Genomic DNA, 17,525 nt, shown 5'->3' on the forward strand with positions numbered 1-17,525 from the left:
GCATGCGCGTTCTCTTTCCTCCGATGGAAACAGCGCATGCGCTTCCTCTCCCCTCCAATAAAGAACCGCGCATGCGCTCCCGAGCCCGGCCGACGGAAGCGCCAGTGGATGGGAAGTCTCTTTGTCGATCGCCTGCGAGTCGAGTTCTATCGTGGAGATGGTCATGGTGGAAGTGTCCGGTTTCGTCGAGTTCATGAAGGCGGTGGACGCCAATAAGGACAAGATGATTTTTGTGTATTTCACCGGCGCGAAGGATGCCCAGGGTGTGAGCTGGTGCCCAGATTGTGTAACGGGTAAGAAGAGAGTTAAACTGCTCAATATCCAGGGGCTGCAATGAACCCGCAGCCTGGAATGCTGCTGAGGGTACAAATTCCCAGGCTCAGCAGTAATTAACACAGATCATTAACAGGGGCAGGTGTATTCAGAAATTATAGCTTTCAATACTGTTCAATTATAGAACTTCTATAATAAAATACTGCTGGAAATGTTCAAAGGCAGTAAGAGTTTTAACAGCACCAGGTTAAAGTCCAACAGGTTTATTTGGTAACAAATGCCATTAGCTTTTGGAGCCCTGCTCCTTTGTCAAATGAAGTGGATATCTGCTCCCAAACAAGGCACACAGACACACCATCAATTTACAGAATACTGATTAGAATGTGAATCTTTACAGCTAATCAAGTCTTAAAGATACAGACAGTGTGAGCGGAGGGAGCATTAGGCACAGGTTAAAGAGATGTGAATTGTCTCCAGCCAGTGAGATTCTGCAAGTCCAGGAGGCAAGCTGTGGGGGTTACTGATAGTGTGACATGAGCCCAAGATCCCGGTTTAGGCCGTCCTCATGTGTGTAGAACTTGGCTATCAGTTTCTGCTCAGCGACTCTGCGCTGTCGTGTGGCATCTACACATAATGTTCAAAGGACCATGAAAGTATGGTGGGAGAAACAGTTAATACTACAGGATTAATATGTTTTATTTTTCTTAACGTTTCTAACTTTTTGTTGTGCTGGAATTTAGTTACAAGACCCTAAAGTTTAGGACATCCTTCAAGTGACAATTTTTTGTGTAAGTCTGTTTTTCTAAAGTAAACTTTAACTGTACAATGGCTTACCCCAGTGAACCAGATGGGTTTCAACAACAATTTGACAGTGGTTTCATGGACATCTGCTATGGCGGTGCAGGTCCCCAGAGCATTATCCTTGGTCTCTGGATCCAGAGACCAAAGTCCAGTCAAGTGATAATCCTACTATGTCACTTAATGGCCACTACTACCTAGAGGTGGGTGCCTTTATTATGAATGAGATTATTGATTACTCCCAGCTCATTGCACAATACCAGGTTCTGTATAGTGTTCTCTCCAGAACATGCAGTTTTCTCTGCTTTTTGATTAACCACATCTTCCTGAATTTGATCCCTTGCCCCTGCTATTTAGTTTAAAACCCTCCCTAGTTATGCAGCTTGACAAAAGAAGTCCCACGCTCCTGATCTACGGACACCCGGTGTGGAGAGAGGAGGGTCGGGATGGCGACCTCCTCGTGAATCTGCTCCTGGGCCTGGCGAAACGTGCCATTTACCGGTCCAGGCAGCGGGCGATTGCGGGGGCCGTCCATCCTGACTGTCTGCCCCTCTACCGCGGCTATGTTCGTGGCTGGGTGTCCCTGGAGAGGGAGCATGCGGTGTCCACGGGCGTGGTTGACGCCTTCTGCGCCCGTTGAGCACTGCAGGGGTTGGGGTGCGTTATTGACCCTGACAATCACATTTTAATTTGATGTTTTTAAGTTTCCTTTGTACTTTGATTTTTGTTCGGGCTGTTTTCCCCCCCTCCTTTTGGGGAGCTGCCCCTTTTGCTTTGTCCTGACTTAATCTGAGTTTGTTTATTTGGTTTGACCTAAAAAGAGGGCAAGAACACTGCTTCCATCACGGTTTGGATGTAGGCTGTCCCAATGGTACATATCTCATGTTCTGCAGTACTGGTGCCAGTGCCCCACAAACTGGAGCCCACTCCTCCCACACCAATTTTTGAGCCACACAATCTCTTTAATCTGTTTTGTCCTATGCCAGTTTGCACATGGCTCCAGTAATAACCCATAAATGATTACCTTTGAGGTTCTGCTTGTTAATTTGGTGCCTAGGTCCTCATGCTGACTATGTAGAACAACTCCTTTTTCCTGCTTATGTCATTGGTACCCACATGGACCTCAACGACTGGATCCTGTCCATCCTTATACAGATGTCCTGAACCCTGGTAACACAGCTGTCTAGACAGTGCAGAGAATAGTGTCGATCCCTCTGACTATACCATCCCATACTACCACTATATCGTTTTTTACTCCCACAACTGAATGGCTTCCTGTAACATGGTCAGTTAGTTCATCTACCCTGCAGCCCCACTCATCCATACGAGCTGCAAAAAAACTCCAACCTGTTTAGCAATTGTAAAGGCTGAGGCTCCTCTGCTGCTGCCCTCTCGAGGACCCCTTAAACAGCCTCCCTAGCAGTTGCACTCTCCTGTCCTTAACAAAATCAGAACACCCGGTCCTAAGAGATGTGACTGCTTTCTAGTACAAAGTATCCAAATAACATTCCTCTGTGTCACAGTATCCCTAGTTCAGCCTCCAGCTCATCAACTTTTGAGCTGAAGTTGCTCGAACTTCAAACGCTTGCAGACTTATTTGCCCAGGATCAAACTGGTAACCAGGAGCTCCTACATTCTGCAGCTGTAACACTTCACCTGTCCTGTCATGTTCCAATTAACAGTTTAATTATATTAAATTTATATATTTTACTTCTGCTTTTATATATTTTTAACCTTGCCACCAGTTGCTCAACTATTTTGAAACTTGGGAATAAAATAAACGTAGTCACTTAACAGATACTCACCAAATAAGTAGCTTCTTCTCCTGTAACAGTAAGACATTCCCTGAAGGCTGGGAATGTTAGAAAGTAAAAGAGCAGCTTAAGCACTTCTTCCATCCTATGCACTGAATTCCCACTTTGAACCAGATTCCCCAATACAGTCTGTCGCATTCAGGATGAAGTCTTCCCTTGCTGATCATGCACTTTGAAAAGTACCTTTCAAATGTGATGAGTCATATATAAAAAGGAATAGAGTGGCTAGAGTGAATGTTGGACCCTTGGAGGACGAGAGGGGGGATTTAATAGTGGAAAACGAGGAAATGGCTGAGACTTTAAATAAGTTCTTTGTGTCGGTCTTCACGCTGGAAGACACAAATAGTTTACCGAATATTAGAGATCGAGAGTTGGTGGGAAGTGAGGTCCTTAATACAATTACTGTTCCCAAAGAGGTAGTGCTTGGTAGACTAATGGGACTGAAGGTAGACAAGTCCCCGGGCCCGGATGGAATGCATCCCAGGGTACTGAAAGAAATGGCTGAGGTAATAGCAGATGCGTTAGTAGTTATCAGAATTCGCTGGAATCTGGGGTAGTGCCGGCTGATTGGAAAACAGCTACTGTTACACTGCTGTTTAAAAAAGGAAGTAGACAAAAGGCGGGTAAGCTTAACGTCCGTAGTTGGGAACATGCTGGAGTCCATCATTAAAGAGGAAATAGCAGAGCACCTGGATAAGAATGGTTTGATCAAGCAGACGCAGCATGGATTCATGAAGTGAAAGTCGTTTTTGACGAATTTACTGGATTTTTATGAAGATGTGACAAGTGCGGTTGACAGAGGGGAACTGATGGATGTGGTGTTTTTAGATTTCCAGAAGGCATTCGATAAGGTGCCTCAAAAGGTTGCTGCAGAAGATTGGGGTACACTGAGTTGGGGGTAAGGTGTTGGCGTGGATTGGGGATTGGCTATCCAACAGGAAGCAGAGAGTTGGAATAAATGGGTGCTTTTCTGGTTGGCAGGTGACCAGTGGCGTGCCGCAGGGATCGGTGCTGGGGCCTCAACTGTTTACCATTTACATAGATGATCTGGAGGAGGGAACTGAGTGTAGGGTATCAAAGTTTGCTGATGACACGAAGATGAGCGGGAAAGCGAATTGCGTGGAGGACGCGGGAAGTCTGCAGAGAGATTTGGATAGGCTGAGTGAGTGGGCAAGGATCTGGCAGATGGAATATAATGTTGGCAAATGTGAGGTTATCCACTTTGGAAGAAATAATAGTAAATTGGAATATTATTTAAATGGAGAAAAATTGCATCATGCTACTGTGCAGAGGGACCTGGGGGTCCTTGTGCACGAATCGCAAAAACTCAATCTGAAGGTGCAGCAGGTGATCAAGAAGGCGAATGGAATGTTGGCCTTTATCGCAAGGGGGATGGAATATAAAAGCAGGGAGGTCTTGCTGCAACTATACAAGGCATTGGTGAGGCCGCAGCTGGAATACTGTGTGCAGTTTTGGTCCCCTTATTTGTGGAAGGATATATTGGCCTTGGAGGGAGTGCAGAGAAGGTTCACTAGGTTGATACCGGAGATGAGGGGTGTAGTTTATGAGGAGAGATTGAACAGATTGGGTCTGTACTTGTTGGAGTTTAGAAGGCTGAGGGGTGATCTTATAGAGTAAGAAGTTTAACAACACCAGGTTAAAGTCCAACAGGTTTATTTGGTAACAAAAGCCACACAAGCTTTCGGAGCTCCAAGCCCCTTCTTCAGGTGAGTGGGAATTCTGTTCACAAACAGGGCATACATGTGAACATGTGAACAGAATTCCCACTCACCTGAAGAAGGGGCTTGGAGCTCCGAAAGCTTGTGTGGCTTTTGTTACCAAATAAACCTGTTGGACTTTAACCTGGTGTTGTTAAACTTCTTACTGTGTTTACCCCAGTCCAACGCCGGCATCTCCACATCATGATCTTGTAGAGACATATAAGATAATGAAGGGGCTGGATAGGGTAGAGGGAGAGAGATTCTTTCCACTGAGAAGGGAAACCAGAACTAGAGGGCACAGCCTCAAAATAAGTGGGGGCCGGTTCAGAACAGAGTTGAGGGGGAACAACTTCTCTCAGAGGGTAGTGAATCTCTGGAATTCTCTGCCCAGTGAAGTGGTGGAGGCTACCTCGTTGAATATGTTTAAATCACAAGTAGATAGATTTCTGATCGATAAGGGATATGGGGAGCAGGCGGGTAAGTGGAACTGGTTCGCTTCAGATCAGCCATGACCTTGTTGAATGGCGGGGCAGGCTCGAGGGGCTAGATGGCCTACTCCTGCTCCTATTTCTTATGTTCTTATGAGTCACTCTCTAACTTAGCTTCCATAAGACCATCAGACATAGAAGCACAAGTCAGCCATTCAGCCCATCAAGTCATGTCTGCTCCACTGTTCAATGAGATCAGAACTGATCTGATATAATCCTCAACTCCATGTTCCTGCTGCCTTAACCCCATAAACTTTGATTCCCTTACTGATTAAAAATCTATCTATCTCAACCTTGAACATTCTTAATGACCCAGTCTCAGTTGTAAAGAATTCCACAGATTCACTACCTGCTGAAGGAAGAAATTCCTCCTCGTCTGTCTGAGAATATGGCCATAGGTTGTTTTCCCCTTGTGGGAGGGTCTATCAGCATCTACCCTCTCAAGCCCCCTGATATATCTCAATAAGGTCACTTCTCATTCTTCTAAACGTCAATGAGTACAGGCCCAACCTACTGATTGATCCACTGGAGCAAGCTGAGAGGGGTGATTGAAAAGCAGCAGTGCTGGTAAGAGATTAATTGGATTAATTGAATTGTTTATTTATTTAATTAGTCAGCTAGTGTGTGTATTTTTTTGGCCTTTACTTTAACAGCAGTTTTTCAAGTTTAAAGTGAAAACTAGAAGTGGGCAGCAAAGGAGTCTGGGAAGGGTTTTTATTTTAACTTTAAAAGTCAGTTACCTGGGAGGTTCCCCCTCATTGATCCACTGGAGCAAGCTGAGAGGGGTGATTGAAAAGCAGCAGTGCTGGTAAGAGATTAATTGGATTAATTGAATTGTTTATTTATTTAATTAGTCAGCTAGTGTGTGTATTTTTTTGGCCTTTACTTTAACAGCAGTTTTTCAAGTTTAAAGTGAAAACTAGAAGTGGGCAGCAAAGGAGTCTGGGAAGGGTTTTTATTTTAACTTTAAAAGTCAGTTACCTGGGAGGTTCCCCCTCATTGATCCACTGGAGCAAGCTGAGAGGGGTGATTGAAAAGCAGCAGTGCTGGTAAGAGATTAATTGGATTAATTGAATTGTTTATTTATTTAATTAGTCAGCTAGTGTGTGTATTTTTTTGGCCTTTACTTTAACAGCAGTTTTTCAAGTTTAAAGTGAAAACTAGAAGTGGGCAGCAAAGGAGTCTGGGAAGGGTTTTTATTTTAACTTTAAAAGTCAGTTACCTGGGTGGTTCCCCCTCAGTAGTAGTTTTTTTTTTTCTCTCGGGCCCCTAGCCCTATAAATTGGTGCAGAGGAGATACCCGATCCTCTACACTGGTAGAGGATCCCACCCTTCCATCCTCCTCTAACCTAATTATAAGTGTGGGGAAGTTTTTTGTTTTCTTTTTTTCTTGCTGGTAATGGCTTCAGGGATGGCAGTTCAGGCAGTATGCTGCATCTCCTGTGGGATGTATGTGGTGAGGAAATCCAGTAGTGTTTCAGGAGATTTTAGTTGTAAGAAGTGCATTAGATTGCAGCTTCTGGAGGAGCGTGTAAAGGAGCTGGAGGGGGAGGTAGAGGAACTCCGCATAATTCGGGAGGCGGAGGTGGAAGTTGATAGGAGTTATAGAGAAATAGTAACTCCTAGAAATGAGGCTTGGGTCAATGCCAGGAGGAGGGGTAAGAAGCAATCGGGAAGACAATCCCCTGGGGCGGTTCCCCTCCATAATAGGTTTTCGGTGCTGGAGGCTACAGTTGAGGAGGAATCAACTGAGCATAGAGAGCAGATCTCTGGGGGTGAGCCGAGTGAGAAAGCTCAGGTGGTTAGGGGCTGTAAAAGACTGGGCCTTGTGATTGGGGACTCCACAATTAAGGGGACAGATAGGAGGGTCGGAACTAAAGGTAGGGACTCAGGGTTGGTGTGTTGCCTACCAGGGGCTGGGGTCCGGGATGTGTCTGACAGGGTATTCAGGACTCTTAGGGGGGAGGGAGATAAACCACAAGTTATTGTACATGTGGGGACACACGACATAGGGAGGATAGGGGAAGGGGATATTAGGCAGGGATTTATGGAGTTGGGGTGGAAACTAAAGGCCAAGACTGACAGAGTGGTTATCTCTGGACTCTTGCCTGTACCACGGGATAGTTTAGAGAGGAATAGGGAGAGGGAAGGTTTGAATTCATGGCTGAGGGGATGGTGCAGGAGGGAGGGGTTCAGGTACTTAAGCAATTGGGGCTCGTACTGGGGAAGGTGTGACCTCTATGAGAAGGATGGTCTACACCTTAATCAGAAGGGGACCAATATCCTGGGGGGTAAATTTGCTAAGGCCATGCAGGGAGGTTTAAACTGATTCGGGGGGGGGGGAGGGATCCTGAGTAGTGGGGCTGAAAGTGAGGGATGCATGGATGGGGACTGCAATGCACGGCATTGCAGAGGTGGGGTGGAGCAGGGTTTGAAATGTGTATACTTCAATGCCAGGAGTATTCGCAATAAAGTGGGTGAACTTGCAGCGTGGATCAGTACCTGGGACTTCGATGTTGTGGCTATTTCAGAGACATGGATAGAGCAGGGGCAGGAATGGATGCTGCAGGTCCCGGGGTTCAAATGTTTTAGTCGAAGTAGGGAAGGAGGTAGAAGAGGGGGAGGGGTAGCATTATTGGTCAGAGATTGTATCACAGTGTCAGAGAGGAGGTTTGATGAGGACTTATCTGTTGAGGTAGTATGGGCGGAGATTAGAAATAGGAGAGGAGAGGTCACCCTGTTGGGAGTCTTTTATAGACCTCCTAAAAGTTCTAGAGAGGTTGAGGAAAGGATTGCGGAGTCAATCCTGCTTAGGAGTGAAAGTAATAGGGCAATTGTTATGGGGGATTTTAACTTGACTAATATTGACTGGAATTGTTATAGCTCTAGCTCGTTAGAGGGGTCAGTTTTTGTTCAAAGCGTGCAGGAAGGTTTTTTGACTCAGTATGTAGACAGGCCAACTAGAGGTGAGGCTATATTGGATCTGGTGCTGGGAAATGAGCCAGACCAGGTGCTAGACTTGGAAGTTGGTGTGCATTTTGGTGATAGTGACCACAATTCGGTTACGTTCACCTTAGTGATGGAAAGGGATAGGCATGAACCTCGGGCCAGTGGTTTTAGCTGGGGGAAGGGTAATTATGAGGCTATTAGGAGAGAATTAGGAAACATAGGTTGGACTAGGAGATTACAGGGACTGGGAACGTCCGACATGTGGAGTTTTTTCAAGGAGCAGCTACTGCGAGTCTGTGATAGGTATGTCCCTGTCAGGCAAGGAGGAATTGGTAGGGCTAGGGAACCGTGGTGCACCAAAAAAGTTTCTTTGTTGGTTAAAAAGAAAAAGGAGGCTTATGTTCGGATGAGACGTGAGCACTCGGGTAGTGCACTAGAAAGCTTTAGATTGGCTAAGAGGGAGTTGAAGAGCGAGCTTAGAAGGGCTAAAAGGGGACATGAGAAGACTTTGGCGGATAGGGTTAAAGAGAATCCTAAGGCGTTCTATAGGTATGTCAAGAACAGAAGGTTGGTTAGGGCAAGTTTAGGGCCAGTTATAGATGGCAGAGGGAAGTTATGTGTGGAACCGGAGGAGATTGGTGAAGCATTGAACCAATATTTCTCTTCGGTGTTCACGCAAGGGGACATGAATATAGCTGAGGAGGACACTGGGTTGCAAGGGAGTAGAATAGACAGTATTACAGTTGATAAGGAGGATGTGCAGGATATTCTGGAGGGTCTGAAAATAGATAAATCCCCTGGTCCGGATGGGATTTATCCAAGGATTCTCTGGGAGGCAAGAGAAGTGATTGCAGAGCCTCTGGCTCTGATCTTCAGGTCGTCGTTGGCCTCTGGTATAGTACCAGAAGATTGGAGGTTAGCGAATGTTGTCCCATTGTTTAAGAAGGGGAACAGAGACTTCCCCGGGAATTATAGACCGGTGAGTCTCACTTCTGTTGTCGGCAAGATGTTGGAAAAAATTATAAGGGATAGGATTTATAGTTATTTGGAGAGTAATGAATTGATAGGTGATAGTCAGCATGGTTTTGTGGCAGGTAGGTCGTGCCTTACTAACCTTATTGAGTTTTTTGAGAAAGTGACCAAGGAGGTGGATGGGGGCAAGGCAGTGGACGTGATATATATGGATTTTAGTAAGGCGTTTGATAAGGTTCACCATGGTAGGCTTCTGCAGAAAATGCAGATGTATGGGATTGGGGGTGATCTAGGAAATTGGATCAGGAATTGGCTAGCGGATAGGAAACAGAGGGTGGTGGTTGATAGTAAATATTCATCATGGAGTGCGGTTACAAGTGGTGTACCTCAGGGATCTGTTTTGGGGCCACTGCTGTTTGTAATATTTATTAATGATCTGGATGAGGGTATAGTTGGGTGGATTAGCAAATTTGCTGATGACACCAAAGTCGGTGGTGTGGTAGACAGTGAGGAAGGGTGTCGTAGTTTGCAGGAAGACTTAGACAGGTTGCAAAGTTGGGCCGAGAGGTGGCGGATGGAGTTTAATGCGGAGAAGTGTGAGGTAATTCACTTTGGTAGGAATAACAGATGTGTTGAGTATAGGGCTAACGGGAGGACTTTGAATAGTGTGGAGGAGCAGAGGGATCTAGGTGTATGTGTGCATAGATCCCTGAAAGTTGGGAATCAAGTAGATAAGGTTGTTAAGAAGGCATATGGTGTCTTGGCGTTTATTGGTAGGGGGATTGAATTTAGGAGTCGTAGCGTTATGTTGCAACTGTACACAACTCTGGCGCGGCCGCACTTGGAGTACTGTGTGCAGTTCTGGTCCCCACATTACAGGAAGGATGTGGAGGCTTTGGAGAGGGTGCAGAGGAGGTTTACCAGGATGTTGCCTGGTATGGAGGGGAGATCCTATGAGGAGAGGCTGAGGGATTTGGGATTGTTTTCGCTGGAAAGGCGGCGGCTAAGAGGGGATCTTATTGAAACATATAAGATGATTAGAGGTTTAGATAGGGTGGATAGTGATAGCCTTTTTCCTCTGATGGAGAAATCCAGCACGAGGGGGCATGGCTTTAAATTGAGGGGGGGTAGTTATAGAACCGATGTCAGGGGTAGGTTCTTTACCCAGAGGGTGGTGAGGGATTGGAATGCCCTGCCAGCATCAGTAGTAAATGCGCCTAGTTTGGGGGCGTTTAAGAGATCCGTAGATAGGTTCATGGACGAAAAGAAATTGGTTTAGGTTGGAGGGTCACAGTTTTTTTTTTTAACTGGTCGGTGCAACATCGTGGGCCGAAGGGCCTGTTCTGCGCTGTAATGTTCTATGTTCTATGAGCCTCTCCTCATAAGAAAATCCTTCCATTCCCAGGATCAACTTGGTGAACCTTCTTTGGACTGCCCCCAGTGCTAGTTTACATTTCCTTAGATAAGGGGACCAAAACTGTTCACGGTATTCCAGGTGTGGTCTAACTAGCATTAAAGCAAAATGCTGAGGATGCTGGAATCTGAAACAAAAACAGAAAATGTTGGGAAAATCTCAGCAGGTCTGACAGCATCTGTGGAGAGAGAATAGAGCCAACGTTTTGAGTCAGGATGACCCTTCATTCTGACTTGAAATGTTGGCTCTATTCTCGCTCCACAGATGCTGTCAGACCTGCTGAGATTTTCCAGCATTTTCTGTTTTTGTGATCTAACTAGTGCCTTATGTAGTTTGAGCAAGACTTTCCTACTTTTATATTCCATTCATTCCCTTTGAAATAAAGGCCAACATTTCATTTGCCTTCCCTGTTACCTGCTGAACTTGCATACTAACCTTTTGTCATTTATTCCCATTAACCCCCCCCCAAGACTGTTAATCCTTACTTGTTAGGTCAGAAAATTACTCTTACTCTATAATTTAACTTGAAAAAGATTTAGCAGTCAAATTTCCACTTCAAACCAAATTCTCAAATATACTCACTCAACCTCTGTCTCACTCATGCCAAAGTCTCCTCTCTGATCCATGCCAAGGGTCAGGCAACAGTTGAGCAACAAGGCAACCTCCAGAAAGTGCCAATTGCTTCACTTGATGACTGGCTTGTGGAGGATAGTGGGACTTTTGACTAAAAATGCAACCTAATTTGTGAATTAAAATACGTGCATAACCTTCAAGCTATTAATGTAGCCACAGAATACAATCAGCAAATAAAGAGCAAATAATCCAATAACAGTTAGAATCATAGAATCCCTACAGTGCAGAAGGAAGCCATTTGGTCCATTGAGCTTACACTGACAACAGTCCCACCCATGCCCTATTCCCATTACCCCATGTATTTACCTTCCTAATCCCCCTGTCACTAAGGGACAATTTTGCATGGCCAATCAACCTAACCTGCACATTTTTGGACTATGGGAGGAAACCCACGCAGACACAGGGAGAATGTGCAAACTCCACACGGACAGTGACCCGAGGCCAGATTTGAACCCTGGTCCCTGACGCTGAGGCATCAGTGCTTGCCACTGTGCTGCCCTGCTGCCCCATTGACTGAAGAAAGATCAGCAAGTTATTTTGATATCGTTGTGCAAATATTTTATAGATATTGGACCCACACAGTGAAATTACATTTCTTTAAAAATATTAACTTTAAAAGTTAAATTCATAAGACATTGTATTCAGCAAACACTTCAAACTTGGTTTCATCCTCCTATCCATTGTCATTGTATTTTTGTGTTCTAGTTCTTGGTCAGTATTCTCATAGGTATATCGGATTGATTTGAAATGAAAATGAAATAGCCACTGTGTTCCAAAGTGTTGGAATCCAGTAATTTTCTTCTTAATTCTCCAGCTGAACCTGTAGTCCGTGGACAACTGGATAAACTGCCTGATGGTTCTGTCTTCATCCACTGTCAGACCGGTGACCGGGTATAGTAAGTTATTTGTGTCTGTTTTGAAACTTTAAATTATTATTTTCCACCAAGTAAAAGCATTTGCTCACCTTGTACCCAATTATGTAACATTTAAAAGTATACCATATCTTAGAGATCATGTAGTTTATTCTGGAATAATACTAGAATAACTAAACTCTTTTATATTGTGATCTGGGCTGGCGAATCAGGATTATATCAACACTAATTTTAAATAAGACGTAAAGCATGGATTCTTGGACGAGGTACTCAATTTGAATTGAGTAGAAATAAATAGCTAAATTATCGATGGATTTATTCAATTATTTGAATAGTAAAGACATAATTATTCAATTAGGCAGCGAACATTCCTGTTGGATATCATTATAATGGCAAAATTCTGTTATAAATATAAAGCTGGAAGAAAATGATTTTCCTTTCCAGAACACTTCAGAATCAGGTTATCTTGATGATGGAGTTGCTATATTAGTGGGAGATATTAAACTTTTTAAATAAGTTGATCGTTCTGAACTTGTTGGGATGTAGTGGGGAGGAACTTTGCAATTTTTATATTAGTCTAAGGTTAAATTATATTAAATTCTATTAATGATAGAATAAGTGGTTACATCTGTATTGAAAATAGAACTTTACTGCACAAAAACCATTACCCAGCAAGCTGTCAAATGCAAAATGGTTCCAGACAACCAAATTCCAGTGCACTGCCTGTACAAAATCTATATCGGAGTTAACCAAACAAGTCGCTTCAGCAATCATGAATAGCCAATCAGGAACCTGCAGAAGGTGGTAATAAGTGAAACTTTTGACGCCTGTGTCAACGTTTAAACTAACATGCCTGTTTTATCTTTGCACATTATCGCTGAGCAGCTGGAAGAATCCTGAAAATGACTTTCGAATAAAACTGAAAGTGACTGCTGTCCCAACTCTCATGAAATATGGCACAGTAAGTAGAGTTCAATCCTCAAAGCCATTCCTTCCCCTCTGTTGTTCATGTATTAATTGGCCCTTGGCATGTGAATTTCTAAAGTGTGATTCACGTATCAATTAGCCCGACACCTGAGTTTTTGATTTGATTCATTATTATCATGTGTATTGATATACAATGAAAAGTATTGTTTCTTGCGCACTATGCAGACACAGCATACCGTTATACAGAAGGAAAGGAGAGTGAGAATGTAACGTTACAGTCATAGCTAAGGTGTAGAGAAAGATCATAATGCGAGGTAGGTCAATTCAAAAGTCTGATGGCAGCAGGGAAGAAGCTGTTTTTGAGTTGGTTGGTACATGATCTCAGACTTTTGTATCTTTTTCCCAATGGAAGAAGGTAGAGAGTATGTCTGGGGTGCTTGATTATGCTGGCTGCTTTGCTGAGGTAGCAGGAAGTGCAGATCGTGTCAATGGATGGGAGGTTGGTTTGAGTGATGGACTGGGTTTCATTCATGATCCTTTATAGTTTCTTGTGGTTTTGGACAGAGCAGGAGCCATACCAAGCTGTGTTGCAATCGGAAATAATGCTTTTTATGGTGCATCTGTAGAAGTTGGTGAGAGTTGTAGTAGACATGCCAAATTTCCTTAATCGCCTGAGAAAGTAGAGGTGCTGGTGGAATTTCTTAACTATATAGTGTCTGCATGGAGGGACCAGGTCAGGTTATTGGTGATCTGGACACTTAAAAACTTTAAGCTCTCAACCATTTCTACTTCATCCCCATTGATGTAGACAGGACATGCCCCTCCCCCACTATGCTTCCGAATTCGATGACTATCTCTGTTTTGTTGAGGGAGAGATTATTGTCGTTGCACAAGATTCTTTATCTCTTCCCTGTACTGTCTCATCATTGTTTGAGATCTGACCCTCAACAGTGGTGTCATCGGCAAATTTGAAAATGGAGTTGGAGGGGAATTTGGCCATATAGTCAAAGCTGTATAAGGAGTACAGTAAGGGGCTGAGGAGACAACCTTGCGGGGCGGCGGTGTTGAGGATGCTCATGGAAGTGTTGTTGTTACCTATCCTTACTGACTGTGGTCTGTGGGTTAGGAAGTCTTGGATCCAGTTGCAGAGGGAGGAGCTGTGCCCCCTCACCCCAGGTCATGAAGTTTGGAGATGAGTCTCATAGGAATAATGGTGTTACAGGCTGAGCTGTAGTCTATGAATAGGAGTTTGACATGAGTGTTCCAGGGTTCAGTGGAAGGCCAGGAAGATGGTGCCTGCTGTGGACCTGTTGTGGTAGGCAAACTGTAGTGGACCCAGGCAGTCTGAGGCAGGAATTGATTTGTTTCTAAGGTGCAGTTGGAAACTGAAACTGTTATGGAGAAAGATTTAAGAATCAATACAATTGATATATTAACACACTTGGTTACCACCTCAAAAAATTCTATCAAATTTGTGAGGCACGACTTGCCCTTCACGAATCCGTGCTGACTATCCCGGATTAATCCGCATCTTTCTAAATGGTCGTAAATCCCATCTCTAAGGACCTTTTCCATCAATTTACCAACCACCGAAGTAAGACTAACCGGTCTATAATTACCAGGGTCATTTCTATTCCCTTTCTTAAACAGAGGAACAACATTCGCCATTCTCTAGTCCTCTGGCACCATCCCCGTGGACAGCGAGGACCCAAAGATCAAAGGCTCTGCAATCTCATCCCTTGCCTCCCAAAGAATCCTAGGATACATTTCATCAGGCCCAGGGGACTTATCGACCTTCAGTTTATTCAAAACTGCCAGGACATCCTCCCTCCAAACAGCTATTTCCTCCAGCCTATTAGCCTGTAACACCTTCTCTTCCTCAAAAACATGGCCCCTCTCCTTGGTGAACACTGAAGAAAAGTATTCATTCATCACCTCGCCTATCTCTACTGACTCCATACACAAGTTCCCACTACTGTCCTTGACCGGCCCTAACCTCACCCTGGTCATTCTTTTATTCCTCACATAAGAGTAAAAAGCCTTGGGGTTTTCCTTGATCCGACCCGCCAAGGACTTCTCGTGTCCCCTCCTAGCTCTCCTAAGCCCCTTTTTCAGCTCATTCCTTGCTAACTTGTAACCCTCAATCGAGCCATCTGAACCTTGTTTCCACATCCCTACATAAGCTTCCCTCTTCCTTTTCACAAGACATTCCACCTCTTTCGTGAACCATGGTTCCCTCACTCGGCCATTTCCTGCCTGCCTGACAGGGACATACCTATCAAGGACATCCAGTATTTGTTCCTTGAAAAAGTTCCACTTTTCATTAGTTCCTTTCCCTGACAGGTTCTGTTCCCAACTTATGCCCCCTAATTCTTGCCTCATCGCATCATAATTACCTCTCCCCCAATTGTAAGCCTTGCCCTGCCGTACGGCCCTATCCCTCTCCATTGCAATAACAAAAGACACCGAATTGTGGTCACTATCCCCAAAGTGCTCTCCCACAACCAAATCTAACACTTGGCCCGGTTCATTTCCCAGTACCAAATCCAATGTGGCCTCACCTCTTGTCGGCCTATCCACATATTGTGTCAGGAAACCCTGCTGCACACACTGCACAAAATCAGTTGTATCCACAGATCTCTAAAGGTTGCCACTCAAGTGGATAGAGCTGTGAAGAAGGCCTGTAGTGTGTTAGCTTTTATTAACAGGGGGTTGGAGTTTAAGAGCCGTGGGGTTATGCTGCAACTGTACAGGACCTTGGTGAGACCACATTTGGAATATTGTGTGCAGTTCTGGTCACCTCACTATAAGAAGGATGTGGAAGCGCTGGAAAGAGTGCAGAGGAGATTTACCAGGATGCTGCCTGGTTTGGAGGGTAGGTCTTATGAGGAAAGGTTGAGGGAGCTAGGGCTGTTCTCTCTGGAATGGAGGAGGCTGAGGGGAGACTTAATAGAGGTTTATAAAATGATGAAGGGGATAGATAGAGTGAACGTTCAAAGACTATTTCCTCGGGTGGATGGAGCTATTACAAGGGGCATAACTATAGGGTTCGTGGTGGGAGATACAGGAAGGATATCAGAAGTAGGTTCTTTACGCAGAGTGGTTGGGGTGTGGAATGGACTGCCTGCAGTGATAGTGGAGTCAGACACTTTAGGAACATTTAAGCGGTTATTGGATAGGCACATGGAGCACACCAGGATGATAGGGAGTGGGATAGTTTGATCTTGGTTTCAGATAAAGCTCGGCACAACATCGTGGGCCGAAGGGCCTGTTCTGTGCTGTACTGTTCTATGTTCTATATAGATCACAAATGCGATCATTATTGCATTCTTTGGATTAGTTCGCCTTGTTTTTGCATGTGGAATGAACTCTATTTTATTTCAGTTCTGATCTTTTTGACAGGTGGCTTCATATTTTGTTTGAATTTTCATTTTGTAAACTGAAATTTAGAATGAAATAGATGTTCTCAATTTTGAAAGTTGAACGCTGCACATTTTCACAAATACCAAAGATTAAAGTTTGAAAAAAGATCATTAAATTGTGGAACGCTTTGCTGCACTTTGCAGTTTTAGTTGCTGTGATAACATTGCTTAAATAATTTGGATAATTAATTGAAAAGGAGCAATGCAAGGCAGGCAAATATGATTTCAGTAGCGAGTTCCAATTAGAAACTGAGCTCTGCTGTATTTTGAGGCTGTAACTATTAAACCTTTAACCATAAACAGCAATAATTTTATCTAACTGTTCAAAAAAATTAAGTATAATGTGATGTATGAAAATATTGGAATTGCTTCTGTTAGCTTTCATTACGCAAGTTAGTGTCAATACAAACTGAGACATTTCCCTTTCCAATTTTATTCTTGTGTTTCAGTCCCAGAAGCTGGTCGAAGGGCAGCTATTTAAGCCAGAGCTTATACAAATGCTGTTCACAGAGGACTGAAACCTGCTTAGTGCAACAAATACAGTCTTCAAAGCCAATAGAATGCGCCTGGCTTTATATTCAAGATTGTTTTCCACTAAAGCAGATGTGGCAAGGATACAAAAAAACAAACTGAATTACCTCCTCTTCTAATTTAACTTGAATTGTCAATTGTATCAATATAAATGTAATTGGCACTCCTTCCCCAGAACCTGAGGGCATCTTCAGATGGTAAGGACATTGTCTGTTATGCTTTCAAATGGTTCACAGGGGAAAAGTGAAAATGTAATTCTGTTTAAAGTATGCCGTCCTGGGAATGAATCAGATAAATTCTTGATTTCCCTGATCATGCCTTAAAATTTTATATTCTGCAGGCTGGTATATTAAGGAATTGTAATATTTGGATAATTACTGTTGCAAATTGTCATTTTCCATTCTGAATAATTTTCAGAATTGAACTGCTTCAATTAATAAAAATATAAATAAATTGCATTACCTTGAATTGTATTTTTTTTCAAAAGCTATCACTGAAGATTCTCAGTGGACAGTTCTGTACCCAAAACACTTTATTCAAAACATTACAACTCTGATTCCCAGAAACAGAACACTTGCAGCATATTTTCTAGATTCTGTCTTTAACATAGATTTTTATTGAGGGCTAATTATTACTTTACCTGCACTAACTGGAGTTGACAACCTTTCAGCAGGCTACAAAATTCAATATGGCAGGCTGTCATAGCCTGTT

At 43.7% G+C, this 17,525-nt stretch overlaps 1 protein-coding gene across 1 annotated transcript; it reads left to right on the forward strand.

The window, feature by feature from the left end:
- The first annotated feature begins 62 nt into the window (after positions 1–62).
- txndc17 (thioredoxin domain containing 17) lies at positions 63–17,272 on the forward strand. The gene is made up of 4 exons (XM_078224922.1): positions 63–293; positions 11,877–11,958; positions 12,820–12,895; positions 16,733–17,272. Exons 1-4 carry the CDS (start codon positions 158–160, stop codon positions 16,799–16,801), a joined length of 363 nt encoding a protein of 120 aa, XP_078081048.1. The 5' UTR covers positions 63–157; the 3' UTR covers positions 16,802–17,272.
- Positions 17,273–17,525: the final 253 nt, after the last annotated feature.

This window comes from Mustelus asterias, chromosome 12 (genome assembly GCF_964213995.1).
Source record: "Mustelus asterias chromosome 12, sMusAst1.hap1.1, whole genome shotgun sequence".
Lineage (NCBI taxonomy): Eukaryota > Metazoa > Chordata > Chondrichthyes > Carcharhiniformes > Triakidae > Mustelus > Mustelus asterias.